The sequence below is a fragment of the Myiozetetes cayanensis genome, unplaced genomic scaffold (assembly GCF_022539395.1).
Source record: "Myiozetetes cayanensis isolate MyiCay16 unplaced genomic scaffold, myiCay2020 scf41, whole genome shotgun sequence".
Lineage (NCBI taxonomy): Eukaryota > Metazoa > Chordata > Aves > Passeriformes > Tyrannidae > Myiozetetes > Myiozetetes cayanensis.
The window spans coordinates 607,320-628,446 of NW_026087643.1; the positions used below are offsets into that span (position 1 = coordinate 607,320).

The following is a 21,127-nucleotide window of genomic DNA, read 5'->3' on the forward strand; positions in this document are numbered from 1 at the left end:
TTCAGTGGGCGTGGCCTGGCAGTGAGGGGCAGATCTCGGGGGCGTGGCCTCCCCTCAGTGGGCGTGTCCTCCCTCAATGGGCGTGTCCTCCCTCAGTGGGCGTGTCCTCACTCAGTGGGCGTGTCCTCCCATCAGTGGGCGTGTCCTTCCTTCAGTGGGCGTGTCCTCCCTCAGTGGGCGTGGCCTGGCGGGGCGGTGGGAGTGGTGGGGGTGGGGGGGTGAGCGCGCGCTCCAAGATGGCGGCGGCGGGGCCCGAGCCCGGCAGGAGCGGCGGCGGCTTCGGCGGTACCGGCCGGGAACGGGGCCGGGAACAGGGCCGGGAAGAGGCCAGGGGAGGCTGGGGGCTCCCGGGGTGATTCGGGGGCCGGGTTTGGGGGCGTTCAGGGTTGAGCGGGGGTGGTTGGAGGGTTGTGGGGCTGAGGGGCTCTGAGGGCGTGGGGGCGGCTGGGGATGGGGGTGTTGGGGGTGTTTGGGGCATTTTTGGGAGCTGGGGGTTTGGAAGATTGGGGGCTGAGGGGGAGGGGTTTGGGGTGTGAGGGGGGTCTGTGGGGGCGGGAATGGGGAGGCGATCTGAGGGCCTGGGGGTTCGTGGGGCTGAGGGGGTTTTTTGGGGGTCTTTGGGGCTTGGGGGCTCTGAGGGCCTGAGGGGGGTTTTGGGGGTCTTTGGGGCTGGGGGGTTCGTGGGGCTGAGGGGGTTTTTGTGGGGTCTTTGGGGCTGGGGGCTCTGAGGGCCTGAGAGGGGTTTTTGTGGGTCTTTGGGGCTGAGGGGTGTTTTGTGGGGTCTTTGGGGCTGGGGGCTCTGAGGAGTGAGAGGCCTGTGGGGATGAGGGGGTTTTTGAGGAGGGTCTTTGGGGTATTTGTGGGGAGGTGGTGGGTGTAAGGCTGGGGGCTCTTTGGGATTTTTTGGGGTGGGTTTGGGTGTTTTTGGGGGGGTGTGAGGAGGGGGGGTCTGGAGCTGCCTTGAGGGGGGATCTGGGGTTCCGTGGGGTGGATCTTGGAGCATTTTAGGGGGATCTGGGGTCCCCTGAAAGGGGGTCTGGTGGTGCCGAAGGAGGGGTCCAGGACTGCCCTTTCCCTGTGGGAATTTCTCTCCAATCTGCCCCTTTCCCCATGGAAAACGTGGGAACAGGTGGGGATTTTGGGGGAACTCAGAACCCCCTAAAAAAGAGGGAGGGTTCAGAAGGGGTGGGGGGTTTGAAGGGGGTTGGGGAGGGATGGATTTGGGTGCCAGGGAAATTTGACTCCCAGATCCCGGGGATGACTCAGGGACAGCCCGGGGGTGGCAGCGGGGCCTGGAGCCCGAATTTTTTGGGATCTAAATGGGATCCCAACCAGAACCCTCCTGGAGTTCTGGGAATTATGGGGAGTGGGGGCAAAATGTTGTGTGGAATATAAACATAAATCAAAATCCCGGGTGGATTTTGGCTTTGGGAGCCACAGGGGGAGTGCAGGGAAAGGGCTGGAAGTGCTGAGGGGGCCGGGAATCCACGCGGGTGGGTGGGTGGAGATGGTGGAAACCTTTTTTTTGGGGTAAAACCGGGCACTTTTGGTGCTTCCACCTGCGGCTCTTCCCTTTCCCTGCCTTCCTGGGGGGGGATTTAGAGCCAGAAATCCAATCCCTGGGAGCAGGAGGGGGTGGGGGGGAGTTTTGTGGGGACTTTTCCTGTTCTTTCCCGGCTTCCTGGTGTTTTTTTCTCCTGGTGGGGGGCGGATTCCCGAGGTTTGGAGCTGGGATCGGGGACAGGGGGACGCAGGGATTGATCCCGGGATTTTCCACCTGGCTCCCTCCTCGCGTGTTTAACTCCCCGCGAGGTTTTTTTGTTTATTTTTTCGCCGGGATTGGGATCGGTGGTGCCTCTGGAATGAGCTGGGAATTCCGGGCGGGAGGGAGTTCATTGTCCCCCTCAGGGCCCCTCCCCGGGGCCCGCAGACAAAAGAATTCCGGGGAAAACGCCTCCAAAAAAAAACCCACCAAAAAAAAAAAATCCCTCACCGGGATTTGGGAGCGGAACCTTTTGGAGGAGGTGTGGAACCATTCCCGAATTCCTGCCCGAGGGACAGAGCCTGATCCCAGCGGGAGGGAGGGACAGGAGTTCGTTCAACAACATCAACAGCAACAGCTCAGCAGCCTTGGCCTTAAAATAGGGCTTAAAATAGGGTTTAAAATAGAGCTTAAAACAGGGCTTAAAATAGGGTTTAAAATAGAGTTTAAAATAGGGCTTAAAATAGGGTTTAAAACAGGACTTAAAATAGGGTTTAAAATAGGGCTTAAAACAGGACTTAAAATAGGGTTTAAAATAGAGTTTAAAATAGGGCTTAAAATAGGGCTTAAAATAGGGTTTAAAATAGGGTTTAAAATAGAGCTTAAAACAGGGCTTAAAATACAGCTTAAAACGGGGTTTAAAATAGAGCTTAAAATAGGGTTTAAAATAGAGCTTAAAATAGGACTTAAAATAGGGTTTAAAATAGGGCTTGTCAATGATTCCAAACTCAGCTCCGGGATGAAAATCCCAGTTTTTTTCTTCATCCCAGCCTGGTGGGGCTGTCCCAAAACAGCCCCTTTGGAGCCATGGGAGGCCCCAAAACTCCTTTTTTTTTTTCTCTTTGTCGTTGTTTTGTTTTGTTTTGTTTTTTCAACCTGGACATCATCAAAATAACAAAATCCAGGTGGGAAAAGCCCCAGAGTGGGGATGAAGGCAGGGTGGGAAGGGCTTTGGGGACGCTCTGGTGAGTCCCATTTCCCTGGATTCTTCCCCGGATTTCCCTTTGGGAAGTGAAATCCTGCTCCTCCCTCCCCTGGGGAGGGGTCAGGGTTGGGTTTCTCCTCCTCGGCCATCCCTGAAAAACCCTGAAATTTTGGGATGTGCTCCCCCTGATTCCCCTTTCCCGGGAATCGGGCTCTGCCTCCTTCCCAGAGGAGGAATTCACCTGGTTTTTTTTTTGGTTGGTGATTAAACATTCCCTGCCTCCCCGGGGGCTCCTGGGAACGTTAAACCTGCCCCAAATCCGGGAATTCCGGATCTGCTTCCCAAAGGATCTGAGGGCCGGGATTGCAGCTCCCTCTGGGAAGAGCAGCTGGAAACACCCCCCTTCCCTCCCAGGATTTGGGGGCGTTTTCAGCCTGGAAAAATCCCATGGGAGCGTTTATTTAGGATTTGTATCCCTAAAACCCCTCCTGGGGGGGGCCCTAAAACCGGGCTTGGAACGCTTCAATCCCTCTTTTCCCCAGGAATATTCCAACCCTTCCCCTGCTGCTCCGGGAGGTCCTTTCCCAGAGGTAGATGGTTTTGCATGGATGTGCTCTAGAATTCCAGCATGGTTTTTATCCTTGGCTTCCCTTTTTTTGGGGGGGCTGACAAAACTTGCAGCTTTTGGGGGGGGTTGTTTGGTTTTCCCCCTCAATCCTAAAAATTAATCCGCTGCTTTTCAGCGCTTCCTGACATTCCCCATGGCATTCCAGAGGCGCTCCCGGCTTGGCTTTGCAGGGAATCCTGTGGGAATGATTCCCTATGAACAGAATTCCAGGGATTTGGAGGCGGGATTGGATGAGTTGGGGACGATCCCACGTCCGAAAGTCGGGATCCCGAGCTCCTGCCCGGAGGATATTCCCGTTTTTCGGGCTCTCCCGACCCTCCTGCTGATGGAGTAGGAAAATATTCCCGTTTTTAAGCAGGAAGAGGAGCTGTTTTGCCCTTGCTGGGACCAAACTCCCCCCTGGAACGAGCAGCGTTCCGGGCTCCGGATTTGGGAGTGGGAATGTTTCCCCCCACTTTATTTTGGGATAAAAACCCAAATCCCAGCTTAAAAACAGTGTCTGTCCTTCTGGAATGAACACCTGGAAGAGGGAGGATTCATCCCAAATCCTTCTGGACACCCAGCAGCTCCCGCTATCCTGGTTTTCAGGCTGCCTTCCTTGGATACATGTCAGGGATAATGTGCTGGGAATGATCCTGGGCCTCAGAAATCCCGAGGGATTGCTCCCACAGTTGGGAAAACGAGGGGGAAAAGGGGATTTTGGGGATCGTGGCTGGATTTAGGAGGGTTTTTTTTTGGCTGGAATTTGCTGGTTTTTCCAGCCACCTGGATCGGGAATTCTCTTGTTCGGAGGCAGCTCCAGAAACAGCAGCTTTTTGGGAGCGATTCCACTTTGTTCCGTGGGATTTCCCACCTTTCCTGGGGGGTGGCACAAAAGTGCTTTTCCAGCAGGAAAAAAACCACAAACCCTGGAATTCCCATTTTTTTTTGGGGGGGTGGGCTCAGTTTCACTCTCTGACCTCGACCTGTGACATTCCCGGTGCCCCAGAGCAGGAATTCTGTGCAGGGAGAAGGGGGGGAATCCGGGTGGGAATCCAGCTGATCCTCCCTGGGTGGGGATTCCTCCCGGTCCAGCAGGAGTTGCTTTATTCCCAAACTGGTTTGGAGGGCGGAGGGAGGGAGGGAGGGAAGGAACCTCCCTACTGGGGGAACTGGTTGTACTGGGACCACCCCGGAGCTTTTCCTTGTCTGGCTCATCCTGCTTTTATCCCTGGGGCCACTTCTGGACCGAATCCCGGGATTTTGGAGGAGGGAAAAGCTGGAATTCGTGCTTTGCTTTCGCCTGAGATGCCGCAAATATTCCTTAAAATCCCGGAGATGCCTCGGAGGGGAGGATCTTGGGAATTGTTGGGATGCTTTTCCCAGAGCCCTTTGGCCCTGCAGTAATTCCTGGGAAGGCGGAATTCCCTGGAAAACAGGGAAGGGGGAGGCCAGGGCCGAGTTTTAGCAGAGCCACCGTCCCTAAAAGCAGTTTTAGGGTGAGCAGGACGACATTCCCGCTGTGCCAGAGATGGGGAATCCAGGCAGGGATGAGGCAGAGCTTTCCCAAAAGCCTCCGAAGCCTTGGAATGGCTCTTTGGGGTTTGTTTTTGGTTTTTTTTTGGGAATGAGCCCTCCCTGAGCGTGGCTTTTCCTTTCTCTCCTGGCAGGTTCTTCCACCTTCAAGAAATCCCTCACCCCCGAGGTGAGTCCCGAATTCCAGATGGGTTTTCCACCCTTTTCCCAAGTCAGGGAGTGCTGGGAGGGGGGGCAGGGGAAGCACAAGATTCGTCCTTCCCAAGGAAATTCCTGCTCCAAACTCCCCAAACTCTTCCAGGCAGCCCAAATCCCCCGGAATGTTGAGTTTTCCATCCTTGGCTCTTCCCATTTTCCCGCTCTTTCCCAGATGCCAGGAGGTTCAGGCCAGCCAGGCTCCCAGACCATCAGGAAAGGCCACAGAGGGGTGGATTCCACGGGGGAAACCACCTATAAAAAGGTAATTTTTCCTTCTTTTCCTTTTTAATTCCCCTTTTTTCCCAAGGGAAGTGTGTCCTGGGGGGTCAGTTGGGAATGACTGAAGATTCCCAGAGGGAAGAGACCTTCCCATGCTTTTGGCTGCTCTGGAGGGAGGGTTGGGATTTCAAACCTCACTTCCAAGGCCCTCCTCTGGCTCCCTGGGAGCTGCCAGAATTCCTGGAGATCCTATGGAATTCCCTGCACAAAGAAGGGGCTTGTTTGGGCATTTTAGGGAAGCCCCTGTGGGTGTTTTGTGGATTCCCTTTCCCAGGGGGACTCCCAGGACGTGGATTAGGATGGATCCAGGGGTTTCACAGCTCCTGGGCTGAACCCCCCTAACCCAGATTACACCCCCCATCCCCTCTGGAATCCCCTGATCCAGGTGGAAAACCCCTAATCCATCTGCTGGGATGGGGCTGGGAGGGAGGAGCTTTTGTCTTCCTGGCCCTTCTGGGAATTTTGGGGGTGGGATTGGGATGGGACAGGGGTGGAATTGGAGCCTTTTCCCCCCGCCGGTGAGCGGGAAGGAAAGGACGGGAGTTGTAAAACTTTCTCCCCTCCAAGATCTCAGCCCTGCCTTCAACTGGGAGCCCCTCCCTTGATCCCAACTCCCGGTTTTTTCATCCCACTGCCCTTCCCAGACCACCTCCTCGGCCCTGAAGGGCGCCATCCAGCTGGGAATCACGCACACCGTGGGCAGCCTGAGCACCAAGCCCGAGCGGGACGTGCTCATGCAGGACTTCTACGTGGTGGAGAGCATCTTCTTCCCCAGGTGGGTGCCACCCTGACCCCCCCAGGGCTCTGCTGTCCCCCCGGGGGCCCTGCTGACCCCCTGGGTGTCCCCTGGGCAGCGAGGGCAGCAACCTGACCCCAGCCCACCACTACAACGACTTCCGCTTCAAAACCTACGCGCCCGTTGCCTTCCGCTACTTCCGAGAGCTCTTCGGGATCCGGCCCGACGATTACCTGGTGAGTTCTGCTGGATTTTGGGGGGCTGGGAGGTGCCTTCCCCTTCCTTTCCCCTTCTTTTTCCCTTCCCCTTCCCCTTTCCCCTTCCCCTTTCCCCTTCCCTTTCCTCCCTTCCCCCTTTCCCCTTCCCCTTCCCTTTCCCCTTCCCCTTCCCTTCCCCTCCTTCCCCTTTCCCCCCTTCCCCTTTCCCCTTCCCTTCCTTCCCTTCCCCTTCCCTTCCTTCCTTCCCTTCCCCTTCCCCTTCCTTCCCCTTCCTTTCCCCTTCCCCTTTCCCCTTCCCTTTCCTCCTTCCCTCTTCCCCTTCCCTTTCCCCCTCCCTTTCCCCTTCCTTTCCCCTTCCCTTTCCCCTTCCCTTTCCCCTTCCCTTTCCCCTTCCCTTTCCCCTTCCCTTTCCCCTTCCCTTTCCCCTTCCCTTTCCCCTTCCCTTTCCCCTTCCCTTTCCCTTTCCCTTTCCCTTTCCCTTCCCCTTCCCCTGTTCCCCTGCTGTGAGTGAAACCCTTCCCCCCATTCCCGATGGAAAACCAGGAAGGATTTTCAACTCAAATCCAAATCCCAAGATGTCTCAGGGTCCTCTTAAAAAAAATCCCCTTTTAATTGCCTTCCACAGCCCAGCACAGTTCAGGGCAGGTGCCCTGCAGGTTGAATTGTCTGCCAGACTCCGGCACATCCCAGAAAATCAGATTTAGGAGGGGAGGGGATTGGGTTTAAGGTTGTTTATCCCTGGTTGGTGTTGTGGTGCCTCCGAGCCAGGAGGCAGCCAAAGGGCCACCTTTGGAAGGGCAGAAAGTTAAAACTGAGTGCAATTATTGTGCTAAATCCTCCCCTGATTGCCCTGCCAAGAGAGAAAGGAAAGAGGTGTTTGAGTTCAGATCAAACCACCCACAAAGAGCTTTTATCACCGAGGGGCAGCCTGGAACCTTCCTGAGCATGCTGCTGCCGGAATTCCCTGTTCCCTGAGCCCCTTTTCCCACCTTTTTTTCCCCCCCCGCCCCTCAGTACTCGCTGTGCAACGAGCCCCTGATCGAGCTGTCCAACTCGGGGGCCAGCGGCTCGCTCTTCTACGTGTCGGGCGACGACGAGTTCATCATCAAGACCGTGCAGCACAAGGAGGCCGAGTTCCTGCAGAAGCTGCTGCCTGGCTACTACATGGTGAGCCCAGGGGGTGGGAAAATAAAAAAATCTGGGAATGCTGGCCCTGGGAAGGAGCTCCTTGGGTGTTCCCAGCGCTGCTCAGGGCGAAGTGAAAAACCAGGATTGACCCCTGTGGGGTTTGAAGGAGGAGAACTGGGGTGCACCCACAGCAGGGGTGGGGGGAGAGGCACCTCAGAGCTCATCCCCAGGGTCAGATCTGAAAGATCTGAGCACGAGATCCTTTTTATTTCCCCTCCTCTGTGAGCAGAGCAACAAAACTCCTTCCCTCCTCCATCCTCTGCTCCCTGCTCTCCCACGGAGAAAAACCCAAGATCCAGGATGGTTTTGATGCGTTCTCTGTCGTGTTTTTGGTGCTTCCAGAACCTAAACCAGAACCCCAGGACGCTGCTGCCCAAATTTTACGGGCTCTACTGCGTGCAGGCCGGGGGCAAGAACATCCGCATCGTGGTGATGAACAACCTGCTGCCCCGCTCCGTCAAGATGCACCTCAAGTACGACCTCAAGGGCTCCACCTACAAGCGCAGGGCGTCCCAGAAGGAGAGGGACAAGGTCTTCCCCACCTACAAGGACCTGGATTTCATGCAGGACGTGCCCGACGGGCTCTTCCTGGACTCGGACATGTACAACGCCCTGTGCAAGACGCTGCAGAGGGACTGCCTGGTGAGGGGGGAAGGAAAAGGAAAGGAGGGGAGATCTTCCCTTGGATTTTGGGCCTTTTTTTTTACCTGGAGAGGAGGTGGTGGCTTTGCCTCAGAGTGGGGAGAACCTGAGGGGTTGGGTGAAGAGCAGGGCCTGGACTCCGGTCCGGCCGCGCCTTCCCAACCTGCGGGGCGGGAGATCTGAGCGACCCCACCAGCCTTTTTTTTTGTTTAACCTTTTGCTTCCCCCCTCCCCACAAAAAAAAGGTGCTGCAGAGCTTCAAGATCATGGATTACAGCCTGCTGGTGGCCATCCACAACATGGACGTGGCGCAGCGGGAGCAGGGCCCGGCCGACCCGGCCGACACGCGGCGCCCGGCGGCGCAGAAGGCTCTGTACTCCACTGCCATGGAGTCCATCCAGGGCGAGGCCAGGAGAGGGGGCACCATCGAGACAGATGATCAGTAAGGATTGTTTGGGGTTTTTTTGGGATGGGAAGGATTTTGGGGGGCTCTCCAGGGGGTTGGGGTTCGGTTGGGTGTGCGGGGTGATCAGGTCGGTGCTGCCAACCCGAGGGGAAAATGAGGGATGGGTTTATCCCTGGGAGGGTGGTGAGGCCCTGGCACGGGATATTCCATGGCTGCCCCATCCCTGGAAGCGTCCCAGGCCAGGTTGGAGCGACCTGGGAGGGAGGGAAGTGTTGGAAAAGCGGGGGGGGGGTTGGAACCGATGAATCTTCCAGGTCCTTTCCGAGCCCACCCAATTCCATCATTCCATGAACGCCCTGGGTTTGCTCCTCTAGGATGGGAGGAATTCCAGCCCGGAATGCCCGGGGGGAGAGGCTGCTGCTCTACATCGGCATCATCGACGTGTTACAGTCCTACAGGTAGTTAATTAAGCGGTTCGTTAATTAACCGATCCCACAATGAGTGACTCCTCGGGGTCAGCGGGGGGGGGCTTTCCACTCAAAAACGACCTAAAATGATGGGAAAAACCTTCTTAAAATTGTTTTATTTAATATAATTTCTGTATTAAGAAAGCAAGAAGGGAAATACCGAAGGAAAAAAAAGAGACTTTAAAAAAAATGGCCCAAAACAGTTTTTGAAAAGAAGGGGAAAAACAAGGGGGGAAACTTGGAATTTCCTCTCTTTTTTTTTAATTGAAGTATTTTGAAGTATTTTAACACTGAAAGGAGTTTCACTTAAATATCGAATTAAATGAGGTGCAAAGTGCCCTTCATCCCTTGCCAGGTTTGTCAAGAAGCTGGAGCACTCCTGGAAGGCCCTGGTGCACGACGGGGTGAGTGGGGAAATGGCCCCTTTTTAAGGGGAAAATGGCACTTTTTAAGGGGGAAAATGCCCCTCTTTAAGACTAAAATGGCCCCTTTTTAAGGGCAAGTGGCCCTTTCGAAAGGGAAACGTCCCTTTTTAAACAAAACCACCCATTTTTTTCAAGCCAAACCCCCTTTTTTACCCTGTCCAGCCTTTTCAAAACCACCCCGCTCTCCTCCCTCCCTCCCTCCCTCCAGCATTTCCCAGGCACAGAAATAACTCCCCTCACAAACAATTTATTTTCTGTTATTTCCTGGCTGATATTCTGATATTTTGGGGGTTTTTTTGCCTTTTCAGGACACGGTGTCCGTGCACAGGCCCAGCTTTTACGCCGAGAGGTTCCAGCGCTTCATGTGCAACACGGTGTTCAAGAAGATCCCACGTGAGGCTTTTTTGGCAATTCCCTTCTTCCCCTGCTTGCTTTTTTACCCCCTGAAAACTAAAAAAAAATAAATATAACCCCCCCAGTTTTCCAGTTTTTTACCCAGTTGGAGTTTCTGCCCTCCTGAGCTGGATTTAAAAATTAGGATTAAAAAAAAAGAACAAAACACCCAAACTGTTTTCCAGCTTTTTATCCAACTGGGGCTTCCTGCCTTGGGTAAAAAAAAAAAAAAAAATAGGGAAATCTCCCTGTTTTGCAGCTTTTTTATCTGATTTGGAGCTTCCTGCCTCCAGCTTTTCCCCTGGCAGGGATTTTTGGGAGTGCTTTGTCACCTCTTCCTTCCTCCCGGATCGTTCCTTGTCCCCCCACAACTTCCCAGGAGCTGTTTCATCCCTGTTTTTCCAGCACATCTCTTTCCCTCCAAAGCCCTTTTTAGTGCCTGAATCAGCTCTAAAAGTGTTTTATTTTTTATTTTGGGGGGTGTTTTCCCTTGCAGTGAAACCTTCCCCTTCCAAGAAGAGCCGGAGCGGGCCGGCAATTCCCAGACGGAGCTGCCAGGGGGGAATCCCTGCCCAGCTCCACGTGGGCTCTGAGACCAAAGCACAAGTGACCACAGAGGCAGATGTGGAGCAAGGTTGGTTGGGAAAAAAAATAATAATTAAAAAAAAAAATCCCTGTTTTCCAGCTTTTTATCCCATTGGAGCTGGGAAAAGAGGGGGGGGAAAAAAAAAACACCTCTTTTTTGGGTTTTGGGGGTGTCTCCAGTGGGATGCCAAGCCCTGGGAGGGGTGGGACAGGAATAGGAACAGGGTGAGGAGGTTCTCCAGGCTCCTGGGGTGTCTCCAGTGGGATCCCAATCCCTGGAATTTTGCTGGAGCAGCCCCTGCCCCTCCGCAGGGTCCCAGCTGGGCCGCCCGGACCTCCTGCCCAGGACTCTGCCCGTGGACGAGGCCAACAGCGACTCGGTGGCCACCACCCTGTCCACGTCCTCCCTGGGCAGTGGGGGCCTCAATTCCCCTGCCAACAGGTGAGGATGGAGCTCCCCTGGGCCCTTCCCGAGCCTTTGGAGCTGTTCTGGAACGTTCTGGGGGTGTTATGTGGGGTGGCTCCCACGTGGGAACATCCCCCTGTCCCACCCCTGAGCGTCCCTGTCACTGCCTCTGCTCCCCTGTGAGCTTTTAACCCAATGAAGCGAATAATTAACCGTGGAATTCATTAACTGGGGGGTTGGTTTGGCCCAGAAGGGAGGGGTTTGTGCCTGTTCAGCACCCAAAATGTGCATGGTGAGGGTTGAAAGTGTGACCAGAGCTCCCCAAACCTTCTGGAAAACCAACCTTCCTTCCCCCCTGCTTGTTCTCCCAGCTGGTTTGGTTTGGACTCAGGAATATTCCCCGTGGCTGGGAATTCCAGACCCCCTGGCTCTGGGAGGGGTTTTTTTTTTTTATTGACCTCTTAAAAAACTGCTTTTTCAGGCATCATCCCCCTTCTGTTTCCCCAGCGGCTCCCCCGGCCCTGAGCGCTCCCTGGAGCTGAGAGAGCAGCTCCAAGAGCTGCAGGAGACAGAGATCAGCTTTGTGAGTGTTCCAGAGGGGAGGATGGAGCAGGATGGGAGGGTTTTGGGGGGGTTGGGGTGATCCCTGTCCTGTGGGGAACACGGAATGGAGGGCAGGAGCAGCTCTTGGCCCCCCTGGCAAAGCTGAGCCCCTCAGTGCTCTGGGAGGGAGAGGGAGGGTGAATTTGCTGCCCCAAAAGTGGGTTTGGGAATGGGGGGGTTAAAAAAAAAAAGGGAGGGAATATCAAACAAAACCTGGATGAAGAGCAGGGAAAACCCCTCATTCCTGGAATGGCTCTGGAATACCCAGGGAGACTCATCCTGCCCTCCAGGCACCCCAGTTTTATTCCAGAAGGGCCTGGTGGGGGGATAAAAACACCCTCAGCACCCCCTCCACTCCTTCCCCAGGGTGAGGAATTTTTTGGGAATGCCTTCCCAAGATGTTTTTTCTCCTTTCCCCCAGTGAGTCTGCGATGGGAGCCCCACAAACCCCTCAGCCTCTCCCCCACCCCGGTGCTGAAGCCACCTGATCCTCTTGGTTTGGGAAAAGCCCTGGAAGCTTGGAAAGCCTGGGATAAAAAAAAAAACACCTTTGGGATGGTGTTGGAAAAGCAGCAGGCACCTGGAAGTCTCCTCAGCACGGGAATCCCGCTGGGAAAAGAGGAAGAGAAGGAGGAGGAAGAGGGAGAGGAGGAGGAGGAGGAGGAAGAGGAGGAGCTGCTCCAGCTGGGATGAAACCCTTTGGAAAAAAAAAAAAAAGGAGGATCCACGACTTTCAGGGAGTCACACTGCAAAAAAACCACAAACAACACCCAGGAGATTCCCAGGGAATTCCCAGAGGGATCCCCAGAGCCTCGGTGGCGCCGGGAGAAACGTGATTTTCTTTTATACATCAGGATTTTTAATTTAATTGCTGCCCTGAATTTGGTCCTGCCCCCTTTTTTTAGGGCTGCACACTCCGGGAATTCTTGTTATATTTTATTAATAAATAGGGGTTTTTTGGGGGGTTTTTTTGGGTTTTTTTTTACAGGAGAAAGGCAGAGAGAGGGGTGGAAAAATCTCCCTCCTCCTCCTCCTCCCAGCAGGATTTTTTTGGTTTTTATGGGGGAGGATTTGGGATCTCTTTGGAGTTTCCCCCCCACACCCCAAGTTGTTTTTAAGCTCCTCCCTTTTCCTGGAATTTTTGCAGCTGAAACACCCGAGAAAGGGGCACTTTTTTTATTCAAAGTTTTTCCTAAAAAAAGAAAAAAAAATCCAGGACCAAACCAATCCCTTCTCCCACCCCCCTAATCCCAGTTTTTCCAGCTCCTTTGGATACCTCGCCTGGAAGAATCCTCTGCCAGTGAACTGAAGCCAAAATTCCAGCTGAAAACCCTGAAATTCCAGCTGAAAACCCCGAAATTCCAGCTGAAAACCCCAAAATTCCAGCTGAAAACCCTGAAATTCCAGCTGAAAACCCTGAAATTCCAGCTGAAAACCCCGAAATTCCAGCTGAAAACCCCTTAATTCCAGCTGAAAACCTTGAAATTCCAGCTGAAAACCCTGAAATTCCAGCTGAAAACCCCCCAAAATTCCAGTTTTTTTATTTCAGGAGCCGGTTTTGGGGTTAAGGAGGAGCGGGAAGGAGGAATTTTGGACACACCCCTTGGAATCACCCCCTGGATCCGCCCCTCATCCCCAGCTCAACCTCCCGGAGCTCAAACCTTTGGACTTGGATTTTCTGGAAAATGGTTGTTTTTTTTAAAGTTAAAAAAAAAAAACATTTTAAAGTTAAAAAAAAAGAAAAAAAAGAAAAAAAAGAAAAGAAAAAAAAAAGAAAAAAAAAAGAGGAACGAAACGAACTCTCCAAGGTTGGAAAATTCTCTTTTTTTTTTTTAGTTTTTGGGGTTTTTTTTTTTACAGAGCTCTGGAAAAAAAAACCCAAAACCCATGAATTTAAAGAATCCTCTGGGGGATTTTCCTCGAGGAAGCGACGAATGTAGAGCAGAAAAGGAGATTTTTTTTGGCTTTTTAAATTGATATTCCCGAGTTTCTCTCCCCCTTTTTTCCCATTGGTGATATTTTTATTTTTAAGGAAAATTTGGGGGTTTTGGGGAGTTTTTTTGTTGTTCTTTTTTTGCTCCAAAATGTGGAATGGCCTTACTGTGGGGGGTGTGGAGCAGGAGTTGTTGGGATCTCAAGGGCTGCTTCTCCTCCCACCCCCTTTTTTTTGTTTTCCCAACAGATTCCCGAGATCCCAGAGGATCAAACCCCTCCCTCCCAGGGCTGTGGGGATGGGGAAGATCCTGCTGGATTTTTTTCCCCTTCTCCCAGCACATTTCCCTTTCTGGAATAACTGTCTATATTAGACACTTCTTTCTTCCCCCTCCCAGCTCGAATTAGTTCCTTATTATTTTTTTTTATTTTAATTTACCCAGGAGGGGGAAAAAAAACAAAACCCAAACCCCAAAACCCCATTGGGGTTTGTTTTTTTTTTGATTTTTTTTTTTCCAGGATTTAATATTTATGAAACTGTATTTAAAAAGTGTGGGGGATTTCAAGCCTTTTTTTAATTTTTTTCTTTTCCTGGGAATAATTTACCCAGGAATGGGACAGGGTAGGGTGGGTGGGTAGGGGGGGTTTGTTTGTATCTCGAACCTCTGCTTTGTAAGTGGTGTTTTCAAAACTGCCTTTTTATTTTATTATTTTATTTTATTTTTATTTTAATTAATTTTTTTGGTCGGATCTGCGTGTCCCGAATTTGGGAATTTTGGGAATTTTGGGAATTCTCCTTCCCGCGGTGTCCCCCGGGCCGTGTGACGTTCGTGGACACGCAAAAAATACACGTGTGATGCTGAACAAACCCCCCCACCTCGGCTGTGCCTCTGTTTGGGGGGGACACGGGACCTCCCACGGTGGGGGTGGGGTTGGGGGCACAGGGACCCCCCTGGGGTGGGGGACACGGGGATGGGAGACCCCGTGGGGTGGGGGCGTGGGGGAAGGGGAGGGGGTCGGGGGTTACGGGACCCCCCCCGTGGTGGGTGGGTGACAGGGGCGAGGTGCAAACACCTCATTTGGGATGTCTCGCAGGGCGGGGCCGCTCCCCGCGATTTTTGGGGTGGTCTCCCGTGGGGACCCCCCGGAGCCATCTTTAACCACTCAGGACTACAACTCCCAGCGTGCCCTTCGATCTCACCTCCCCAGCATGAGGCGCGCTGATTGGTTGGGGACTCCACCACCCTCTTAGGACTACAACTCCCAGCATTCTTTTAGCCCCTCCTACCAGGACGGGGCGCGCTGATTGGCTGGGCGCTCCCCACCAATGACGGAGCGCGTTGTTGGGGTGGCAGGGGGTGCGGGCCGGCGCTGAGGGGCCAAGATGGTTCTGGAGAGCACCATGGTCTGGTGAGGGGGCAGGGGGCTCCGGGGGCTCTGGGGGTTCAGGGACACTCCCGGGATACACCGGGACTCCCGTGGGAACGACCCCTGGGCGGCCGCGCCGATCCTGCTTTCCTGAGTCATCCCCTTGTGGGAAGGGGGCGCGCCCGGGGAGGGCCTGAGGGGAATGGGGGGCCTCGGGGGTCTGAGGGGGATAATGAGGGGCCCAGCAGGGCACGTTTTAGGGATGGGAAAATAAAACCAACAATTTGAGGACAAACTTCACCTATTCCCCCTCACCCACCGCCGTGTTCCAGCGTGGACAACAGCGAGTACATGAGGAACGGGGATTTCCTCCCCACGCGGCTCCAGGCCCAGCAGGACGCCGTGAACATCGTGTGCCACTCCAAGACCAGGAGCAACCCCGAGAACAACGTGGGGCTCATCACCCTGGCCAAGTACGGGGGGTCCTGAGGGGGGCACTGGCCTGAACGAGTTGGACTGGCCAGGGGGGTGGATTCTGAGGGATTTTCCCAGGGGTTGCTGCCTCTGATTTTGGGGGATTTGTCCCCAGTAACTGCGAGGTGCTGACCACCCTCACCCCGGACACGGGGCGGATCCTGTCCAAGCTCCACACGGTGCAGCCCAAAGGGAAGATCACCTTCTGCACCGGCATCAGAGTGGCCCACGTGAGTCCCGCTGCCTAATTAGCATCTAATTAGCGTCTCTCCCACATTACCTGCCCTGGCAGCGCTCGCATTCCCTGCTCCCGGGGGGTCTATCCCAGCCTGGACCCCCAATCCCAGCGCCCCGAGGGGACCCCTTTTCCCTGGGAATTCCCCCTGGGAACAGCGTGATTTGTGCCCTCCCCCCTCCCAGCTGGCCCTGAAGCACCGGCAGGGCAAGAACCACAAGATGAGGATCATTGCCTTCGTGGGGAGCCCCGTGGAGGACAACGAGAAGGATGTGAGTGTCCCCCCTCAGTTTTTGGGGTGGGATTTGGGTCCCTGCAGGGTCTGGGGCAGGAATTCCGTGCCTGGATCGGATATCCCTGTGGATAGGAGCCCTAATCCTGTGGTGCCTCCTCCTCCTGGCAGTTGGTGAAGCTGGCAAAGCGCCTCAAGAAGGAGAAAGTCAACGTGGACATCATCAATTTTGGGGAGGAGGTGAGGCTTCCATCATCCACGGGGGGTGGAATCTGAGCTGCTGGGGGTTTGCTTCCCATCCCATGGGGAGGAAAATTTCCCTCTGGGAAACGACCTGGGAGTTGCTTCCCATCTCCTTCCTATCCCCTTTCCATCCCCTTTCAATCAACTTTCAGTCCCCTTCCCTTTCCTTCCCTCCTTCCCTCTCCATCCTCCCCATCCCTTCCCCCTCCCCTCTCCATCCCCTTCCCCTCCCCTTTCTCCTCCCCATCCCCTTCCCCTCCCCTTCTCCTCCCCATCCCCTTCCCCTCCTTCTCCTCCCCATCCCCTTCTCCTCCCCATCCTCTCCTCCCCATCCTCCCTCCTTCTCCTCCCCATCTCCCTTCCCCATCCCCTTCTCCTCCCCATCCCCTCTCCTCCCCATCCTTCCTCCTCCTTCTCCTCCCCATCCCCTTCTCCTCTCCCTTCTCCTCCCCATCCCCTTCTCCTCCCCATCCCCTTCCCATCCCCTTCTCCTCCCCATCCTTCCTCCTTCTCCTCCTTCCCCTCCCCTTCCATCCCCTCCATCCTTCCCATCCTTCCCATCCCTCCTCTCCCATCCCTTTCCCCTTCCCTCTCCCTCTCCCTCCCCATCCTCTCCCATCCCCTCTCCATCCTCCTTCCCTTCCCTCCTCGGGAGCGCTCCAGGTGTTTCTCGGCCGGACCGCTCATTGGGATCTTCCCCCAAAAAAAAAAACAGTACCCCCTCAGTCCCCACCCCACCCTCAGTGCCCCTCACCCCAACCCCCTGCCTCCCCAGGAGGCCAACACGGACAAGCTGACGTCGTTCATCAACGCCCTGAACGGCAAGGACGGCAGCGGCTCCCACCTGGTGACGGTGCCCCCCGGGCCCAGCCTGGCCGACGCCCTCATCAGCTCCCCCATCCTGGCAGGGGAGGGGGGGGCCATGCTGGGCCTGGGCGCCAGCGACTTCGAGTTCGGGGTGGACCCCAGCGCTGACCCCGAGCTCGCCCTGGTGAGATTTGGGGAGGGGGACACCCCGGGAGGGGGTTCTGGAGAAACTCCTGAGGGAGCTGGGGGGGGCTCAGCCCGGAGAAAAGGAGGCTCAGGGGGGACCTCCTGGAATTCCCTGCCAGGAGAGGGGAGCGGGGTGAGGGTCGGGGGTCTTCTCCCAGGTACAAGAGGGAACGGCCTCCAGCTGTGCCAGGACAGGGGCAGGTTTTGGGAATCAGCAGGAATTTCCCCACGGAAAGGGGGGTGAGGCCTCGGCAGGGGCTGCCCAGGGAGGTTTGGAGTCCCCACCCCTGGAGGTGGCACTGAGTGGCACTGGGTGACGAGGTGGGGATGGGACATGGGGGGCCTCAGTGGGCTGGGAGGGCTTTACCACCCTCAGGATGTCCCCCCTGTGTCCCCCAGCCCCTCAGGTGTCCCCCTGTGTCCCCCTCAGCCCCTCAGGGTGTCCCCCTGTGTCCCCCCCAGCCCCTCAGGGTGTCCCCCGTGTCCCCTCACCCCCTGTGTCCCCCAGGCCCTCAGGGTGTCCCAACCGTGTCCCCCTCACCCTCTGTGTCCCCCCAGGCCCTCAGGGTGTCCCCCAGCCCTCAGGGTGTCCCCCCAGCCCCTCAGGGTGTCCCCTGTCCCTCACCCCCTGTGTCCCCAGCCCCTCAGGGTGTCCCCCAGCCCCTCAGGGTGTCCCCCCCGTGTCCCCCCAGGCCCTCAGGGTGTCGATGGAGGAGCAGAGGCAGCGCCAGGAGGAGGAGGCTCGAAGGGCAGCGGCCGCCTCGGCTGCCGAGGCCGGGATCGCGGCCACCGCTGGGGATGGTGAGGCCTGGGGGGGTCTCAGGGGTGCTGGGGGGTCACTTTGGGTCGGGGATTGGGGTTAAATCCTGCCCTGGCAGGGTGGGGAGGCTCTGGGAGGGCTCCAGCGGTGCCCACGGTGGGGCTGTGCCCCCTGAGCCGGACGATGCCCTCACTCAAGATGAGCCCCGTCCAGCAGGGGTTCAGCTGGGCCCTGGCAGTGCCCTGTGGGGTCTGTGTGTCCCTGTGGGGTCTGTGGGGCCCTAGCAGGTCCCTCAGTGTCCCTGTGGGGTCTGTGTGTCCCTGGCAGGTCCCACAGTGTCCCTGTGGGGTCTATGGGTCCCTGTGTGTCCCTGTGGGGTCTGTGGGTCCCTGTGGGTCCCTGGCAGGTCCCCCAGTGTGTCTCTGCCCGCAGAGTCGGACGATGCCCTGCTCAAGATGACCATCACCCAGCAGGAGTTCGGCCGGGCGGGGCTGCCCGACCTGAGCTCCATGACGGAGGAGGAGCAGATCGCCTACGCCATGCAGATGTCCCTGCAGGGGGCTGGTGAGGCCATTCCCGAGGGGAGGAGCCCCCTGGGAGATCCCCTGGGAGCAGGGGCGGGCATTGGTGGGCTGGGAACGCTTCCTGAGCTGCTCCTTCTGCCACCCCAGAGTTCGCCCCGGCGGAGGCGGCCGAGGTGGAGAGCTCTGCCATGGACACCTCGGAGCCTGCCAAGGTGAGTGGGGGATCCCAGCCCCTGTTCCATCCCTGTTCTATCCCTGTTCCACCTCTGCTCCATCCCTGTTGCATCCCTGCTCCATCCCATCCCACCCCATGGACACCTCGGAGCCTGCCAAGGTGAGAGGGGGATCCCAGCCCATCCCATCACATCCCTGTCCCATCCCATCCCATCCCATCCCATCCCATCCCATCCCACCCCATGGACACCTCGGAGCCTGCCAAGGTGAGTGGGGCATCCCAGCCCATCCCATTCCTGCTCCAATCCCACCCCACCCCATGGACACCTCGGAGCCTGCCAAGGTGAGTGGGGGATCCCAGCCCATCCCTTCTCCAATCCCATCCCATCCCATCCCATCCCATCCCATCCCATCCCATCATTCCCATCCCATCTCATCCCATCCCATCCCACCCCATGGACACCTCGGAGCCTGCCAAGGTGAGTGGGGGATCCCAGCCCATCCCTGCTCCAATCCCATCCCTGCTCCAATCCCACCCCATCTCATCCCATCCCATCTCATCTCATCCCATCCCATCCCATCCCATCCCTGCTCCAATCCCACCCCACCCCACCCCATCCCATCCCACCCCATGGACACCTCAGAGCCTGCCAAGGTGAGTGGGGGATCCCATCCCCTGTTCCATCCCTTTTCCACCCCTTTTGCACCCCTGTTCCACTCCATCCCATCATTCCCATCCCACCCCATCCCGTCATTCCCATCCCATCCCATCATTCCCACCCCCATCATTCCCATCTCACCCCATCATTCCCATCCCACCCCATCATTCCCATCCCATCATTCCCATCCCATCCCATCATTCCCATCCCATCCCATCATTCCCATCTCACCCCATCATTCCCATCCCACCCCATCATTCCCATCCCATCATTCCCATCCCAAGGTGAGTGGGGGATCCCAGCCCTGCTCCATCCCTTTTCCATCCCTGTTCCACCCCATCCCATCATTCCCATCCCACTCCCATCCCATCATTCCCATCCCACCCCATCATTCCCATCCCATCATTCCCATCCCCTCATTCCCATCCCATCATTCCCATCCCATCATTCGCATCCCATCATTCCCACCCCATCATTCCCACCCCATCCCATCCCATCATTCCCTTCCCATCCCATCATTCCCATCCCATCAATCCCATCCCATCATTCCCATCCCATCATTCCCATCCCATCATTCCCATCCCATCATTCCCATCCCATCCTTCCCATCCCATCCCATCATTCCCATCTCATTCCCACCCCATCATTCCCACCCCATCCCATCATTCCCATCCCATCATCCCCATCCCATCATTCCCATCCCATCATTCCCACCCCATCATTCCCATCCCATCATTCCCATCCCATCCCATCATTCCCATCCCATCATTCCCATCCCATCATTCCCATCCCATCATTCCCATCCCATCATTCCCATCCCAATGATCCCTCAGCTCCTTTCCCACCCAGCCCCTTCCATGACCGATCCCGGCGGATCCCTCAGTCCCTCCCTGCAGTTCAGGGGACCCATCCAGGTTGATCCCAGATCCTCTCCCAGAGGACAGGGATGATCCCAAATCCCCCTTTCCCCAGGAGGAGGACGACTATGACGTGATGCAGGACCCCGAGTTCCTGCAGAGCGTCCTGGAGAACCTGCCCGGGGTGGATCCCAACAACGAGGCCATCCGGAATGCCATGGGATCCCTGGCCTCCCAGGCCTCCAAGGAAAACAAGGACAAGAAGGAGGAGGACAAGAAGTGATCCCTGGATCTGCTGGATCTGCTGGAATGGGACAATAATAAAGGTTTTTCCCAGGGAATTCCGGCCTGGCGTGTCCTGGGATGAGCCCTGGGAATGGGGGGGGGGGATCCTCAGGCTGGGGGGACTGGGATTGGACCCCGGGAATTCCCTGGACTGGGGGAATTGGGTCCCCGGACCCCCATACTGGTGTCACTGGTGTGTGTTACTGGTGTTACTGGTGTGTGTTACTGGTGCATTGTGTGCTGGTGTCACTGGTGTGTGCCACTGGCGTCACCGGGTGCGTTACCGGCGTCCCGTCCCGCCCCGCGCGGTGTTTACAGAGGGGTCTGGGGGCGGGGTTTGACCGAAGATTGACAGCGGGACCAGCCAATCAGCGACGGGGAAAGGACCGGATGTTGTGATTGGCGCGGGCCAAGGGGTGGGGAGGAGGGCGGGAGTTTGTGTTGAGTGACAGCTCGATTGGCCAATGGGGAGCGAAAAGAGAGAAGGGTGTGATTGATTGACAGGGTTATCCACCAGTCGACTCCTGAGCCAGCCAATGAGAGGACGAGGTTGAACCCCGTCCGGGACAGGCGAGGAGCGGGTCCTGGCTCTGAGAGACAGGCGCGGAGCCCAATGGGAAGATCCCAACCGGGAGCCTCCCCCGCGGAACCTTCCCCGCCTCAATGGCGGCCACGGCCTGTTCGTGACGGACGACCCATCTTGACCAATGGGGAGCGCGGAGAGGCGGGTTTAGTTGATGGACAACCCTTTAGCCAATCAGCAGAGAGCTCTACGCGCACCAGAACCAATCAGAAGCTCTACATCGCCGTGGGTGTGATCCGCGTGGTGATTGACACCTCCACCCTCCTATGATCGCGGGGGAACGCTCCGCCAATGGCGAGTGCGAATTGCGGCGACCCGCCTTGAGCGACAGCTCCGCGAGCCAATAGAAGGGCGAGTTGGGATGAGTGGCGGGCGGCTCCACCAATGGCGCGGCGGGGCGGGCGCGCGGGGCGGGCGGGGCCGAGCAGGAAG

At 56.4% G+C, this 21,127-nt stretch overlaps 2 protein-coding genes across 3 annotated transcripts; both read left to right on the plus strand.

The window, feature by feature from the left end:
* The first annotated feature begins 218 nt into the window (after positions 1–218).
* On the plus strand, positions 219–13,925 carry PIP5K1A (phosphatidylinositol-4-phosphate 5-kinase type 1 alpha). 2 transcript variants are annotated; one of them, XM_050330404.1, is made up of 15 exons: positions 219–285; positions 4,965–4,999; positions 5,201–5,290; positions 5,952–6,082; positions 6,162–6,279; positions 7,276–7,428; positions 7,792–8,091; positions 8,337–8,533; positions 8,872–8,955; positions 9,320–9,368; positions 9,698–9,782; positions 10,279–10,416; positions 10,680–10,809; positions 11,255–11,356; positions 11,798–13,925. In XM_050330404.1, the coding sequence occupies exons 1-14, from the start codon at positions 237–239 to the stop codon at positions 11,313–11,315; spliced, it is 1,620 nt and encodes a 539-aa protein (XP_050186361.1). In that variant the 5' UTR covers positions 219–236; the 3' UTR covers positions 11,316–11,356; positions 11,798–13,925. The 2 variants fall into 2 exon arrangements, with proteins under 2 accessions (XP_050186361.1, XP_050186360.1); XM_050330403.1 differs by having other exon boundaries at positions 11,281–11,356.
* Positions 13,926–14,630: 705 nt separating this feature from the next.
* On the plus strand, positions 14,631–20,168 carry PSMD4 (proteasome 26S subunit ubiquitin receptor, non-ATPase 4). Its single transcript, XM_050330446.1, has 10 exons — positions 14,631–14,718; positions 15,009–15,149; positions 15,266–15,380; positions 15,571–15,657; positions 15,789–15,857; positions 16,636–16,851; positions 17,546–17,654; positions 18,046–18,177; positions 18,285–18,349; positions 19,943–20,168. The coding sequence occupies exons 1-10, from the start codon at positions 14,693–14,695 to the stop codon at positions 20,108–20,110; spliced, it is 1,128 nt and encodes a 375-aa protein (XP_050186403.1). The 5' UTR covers positions 14,631–14,692; the 3' UTR covers positions 20,111–20,168.
* Positions 20,169–21,127: the final 959 nt, after the last annotated feature.

Coding starts and splice junctions, on each gene's coding strand:
- PIP5K1A (XM_050330403.1), top strand. CDS start 237: ATGGCGGCGGCGGGGCCCGAGCCCGGCAGGAGCGGCGGCGGCTTCGGC. Junction 8,092..8,336: donor CGCTGCAGAGGGACTGCCTG/GTGAGGGGGGAA, acceptor CACAAAAAAAAG/GTGCTGCAGAGCTTCAAGAT. Junction 8,956..9,319: donor GACGTGTTACAGTCCTACAG/GTAGTTAATTAA, acceptor ATCCCTTGCCAG/GTTTGTCAAGAAGCTGGAGC.
- PSMD4 (XM_050330446.1), top strand. CDS start 14,693: ATGGTTCTGGAGAGCACCATGGTCTG. Junction 15,858..16,635: donor TCATCAATTTTGGGGAGGAG/GTGAGGCTTCCA, acceptor CTGCCTCCCCAG/GAGGCCAACACGGACAAGCT. Junction 16,852..17,545: donor CTGACCCCGAGCTCGCCCTG/GTGAGATTTGGG, acceptor GTGTCCCCCCAG/GCCCTCAGGGTGTCGATGGA.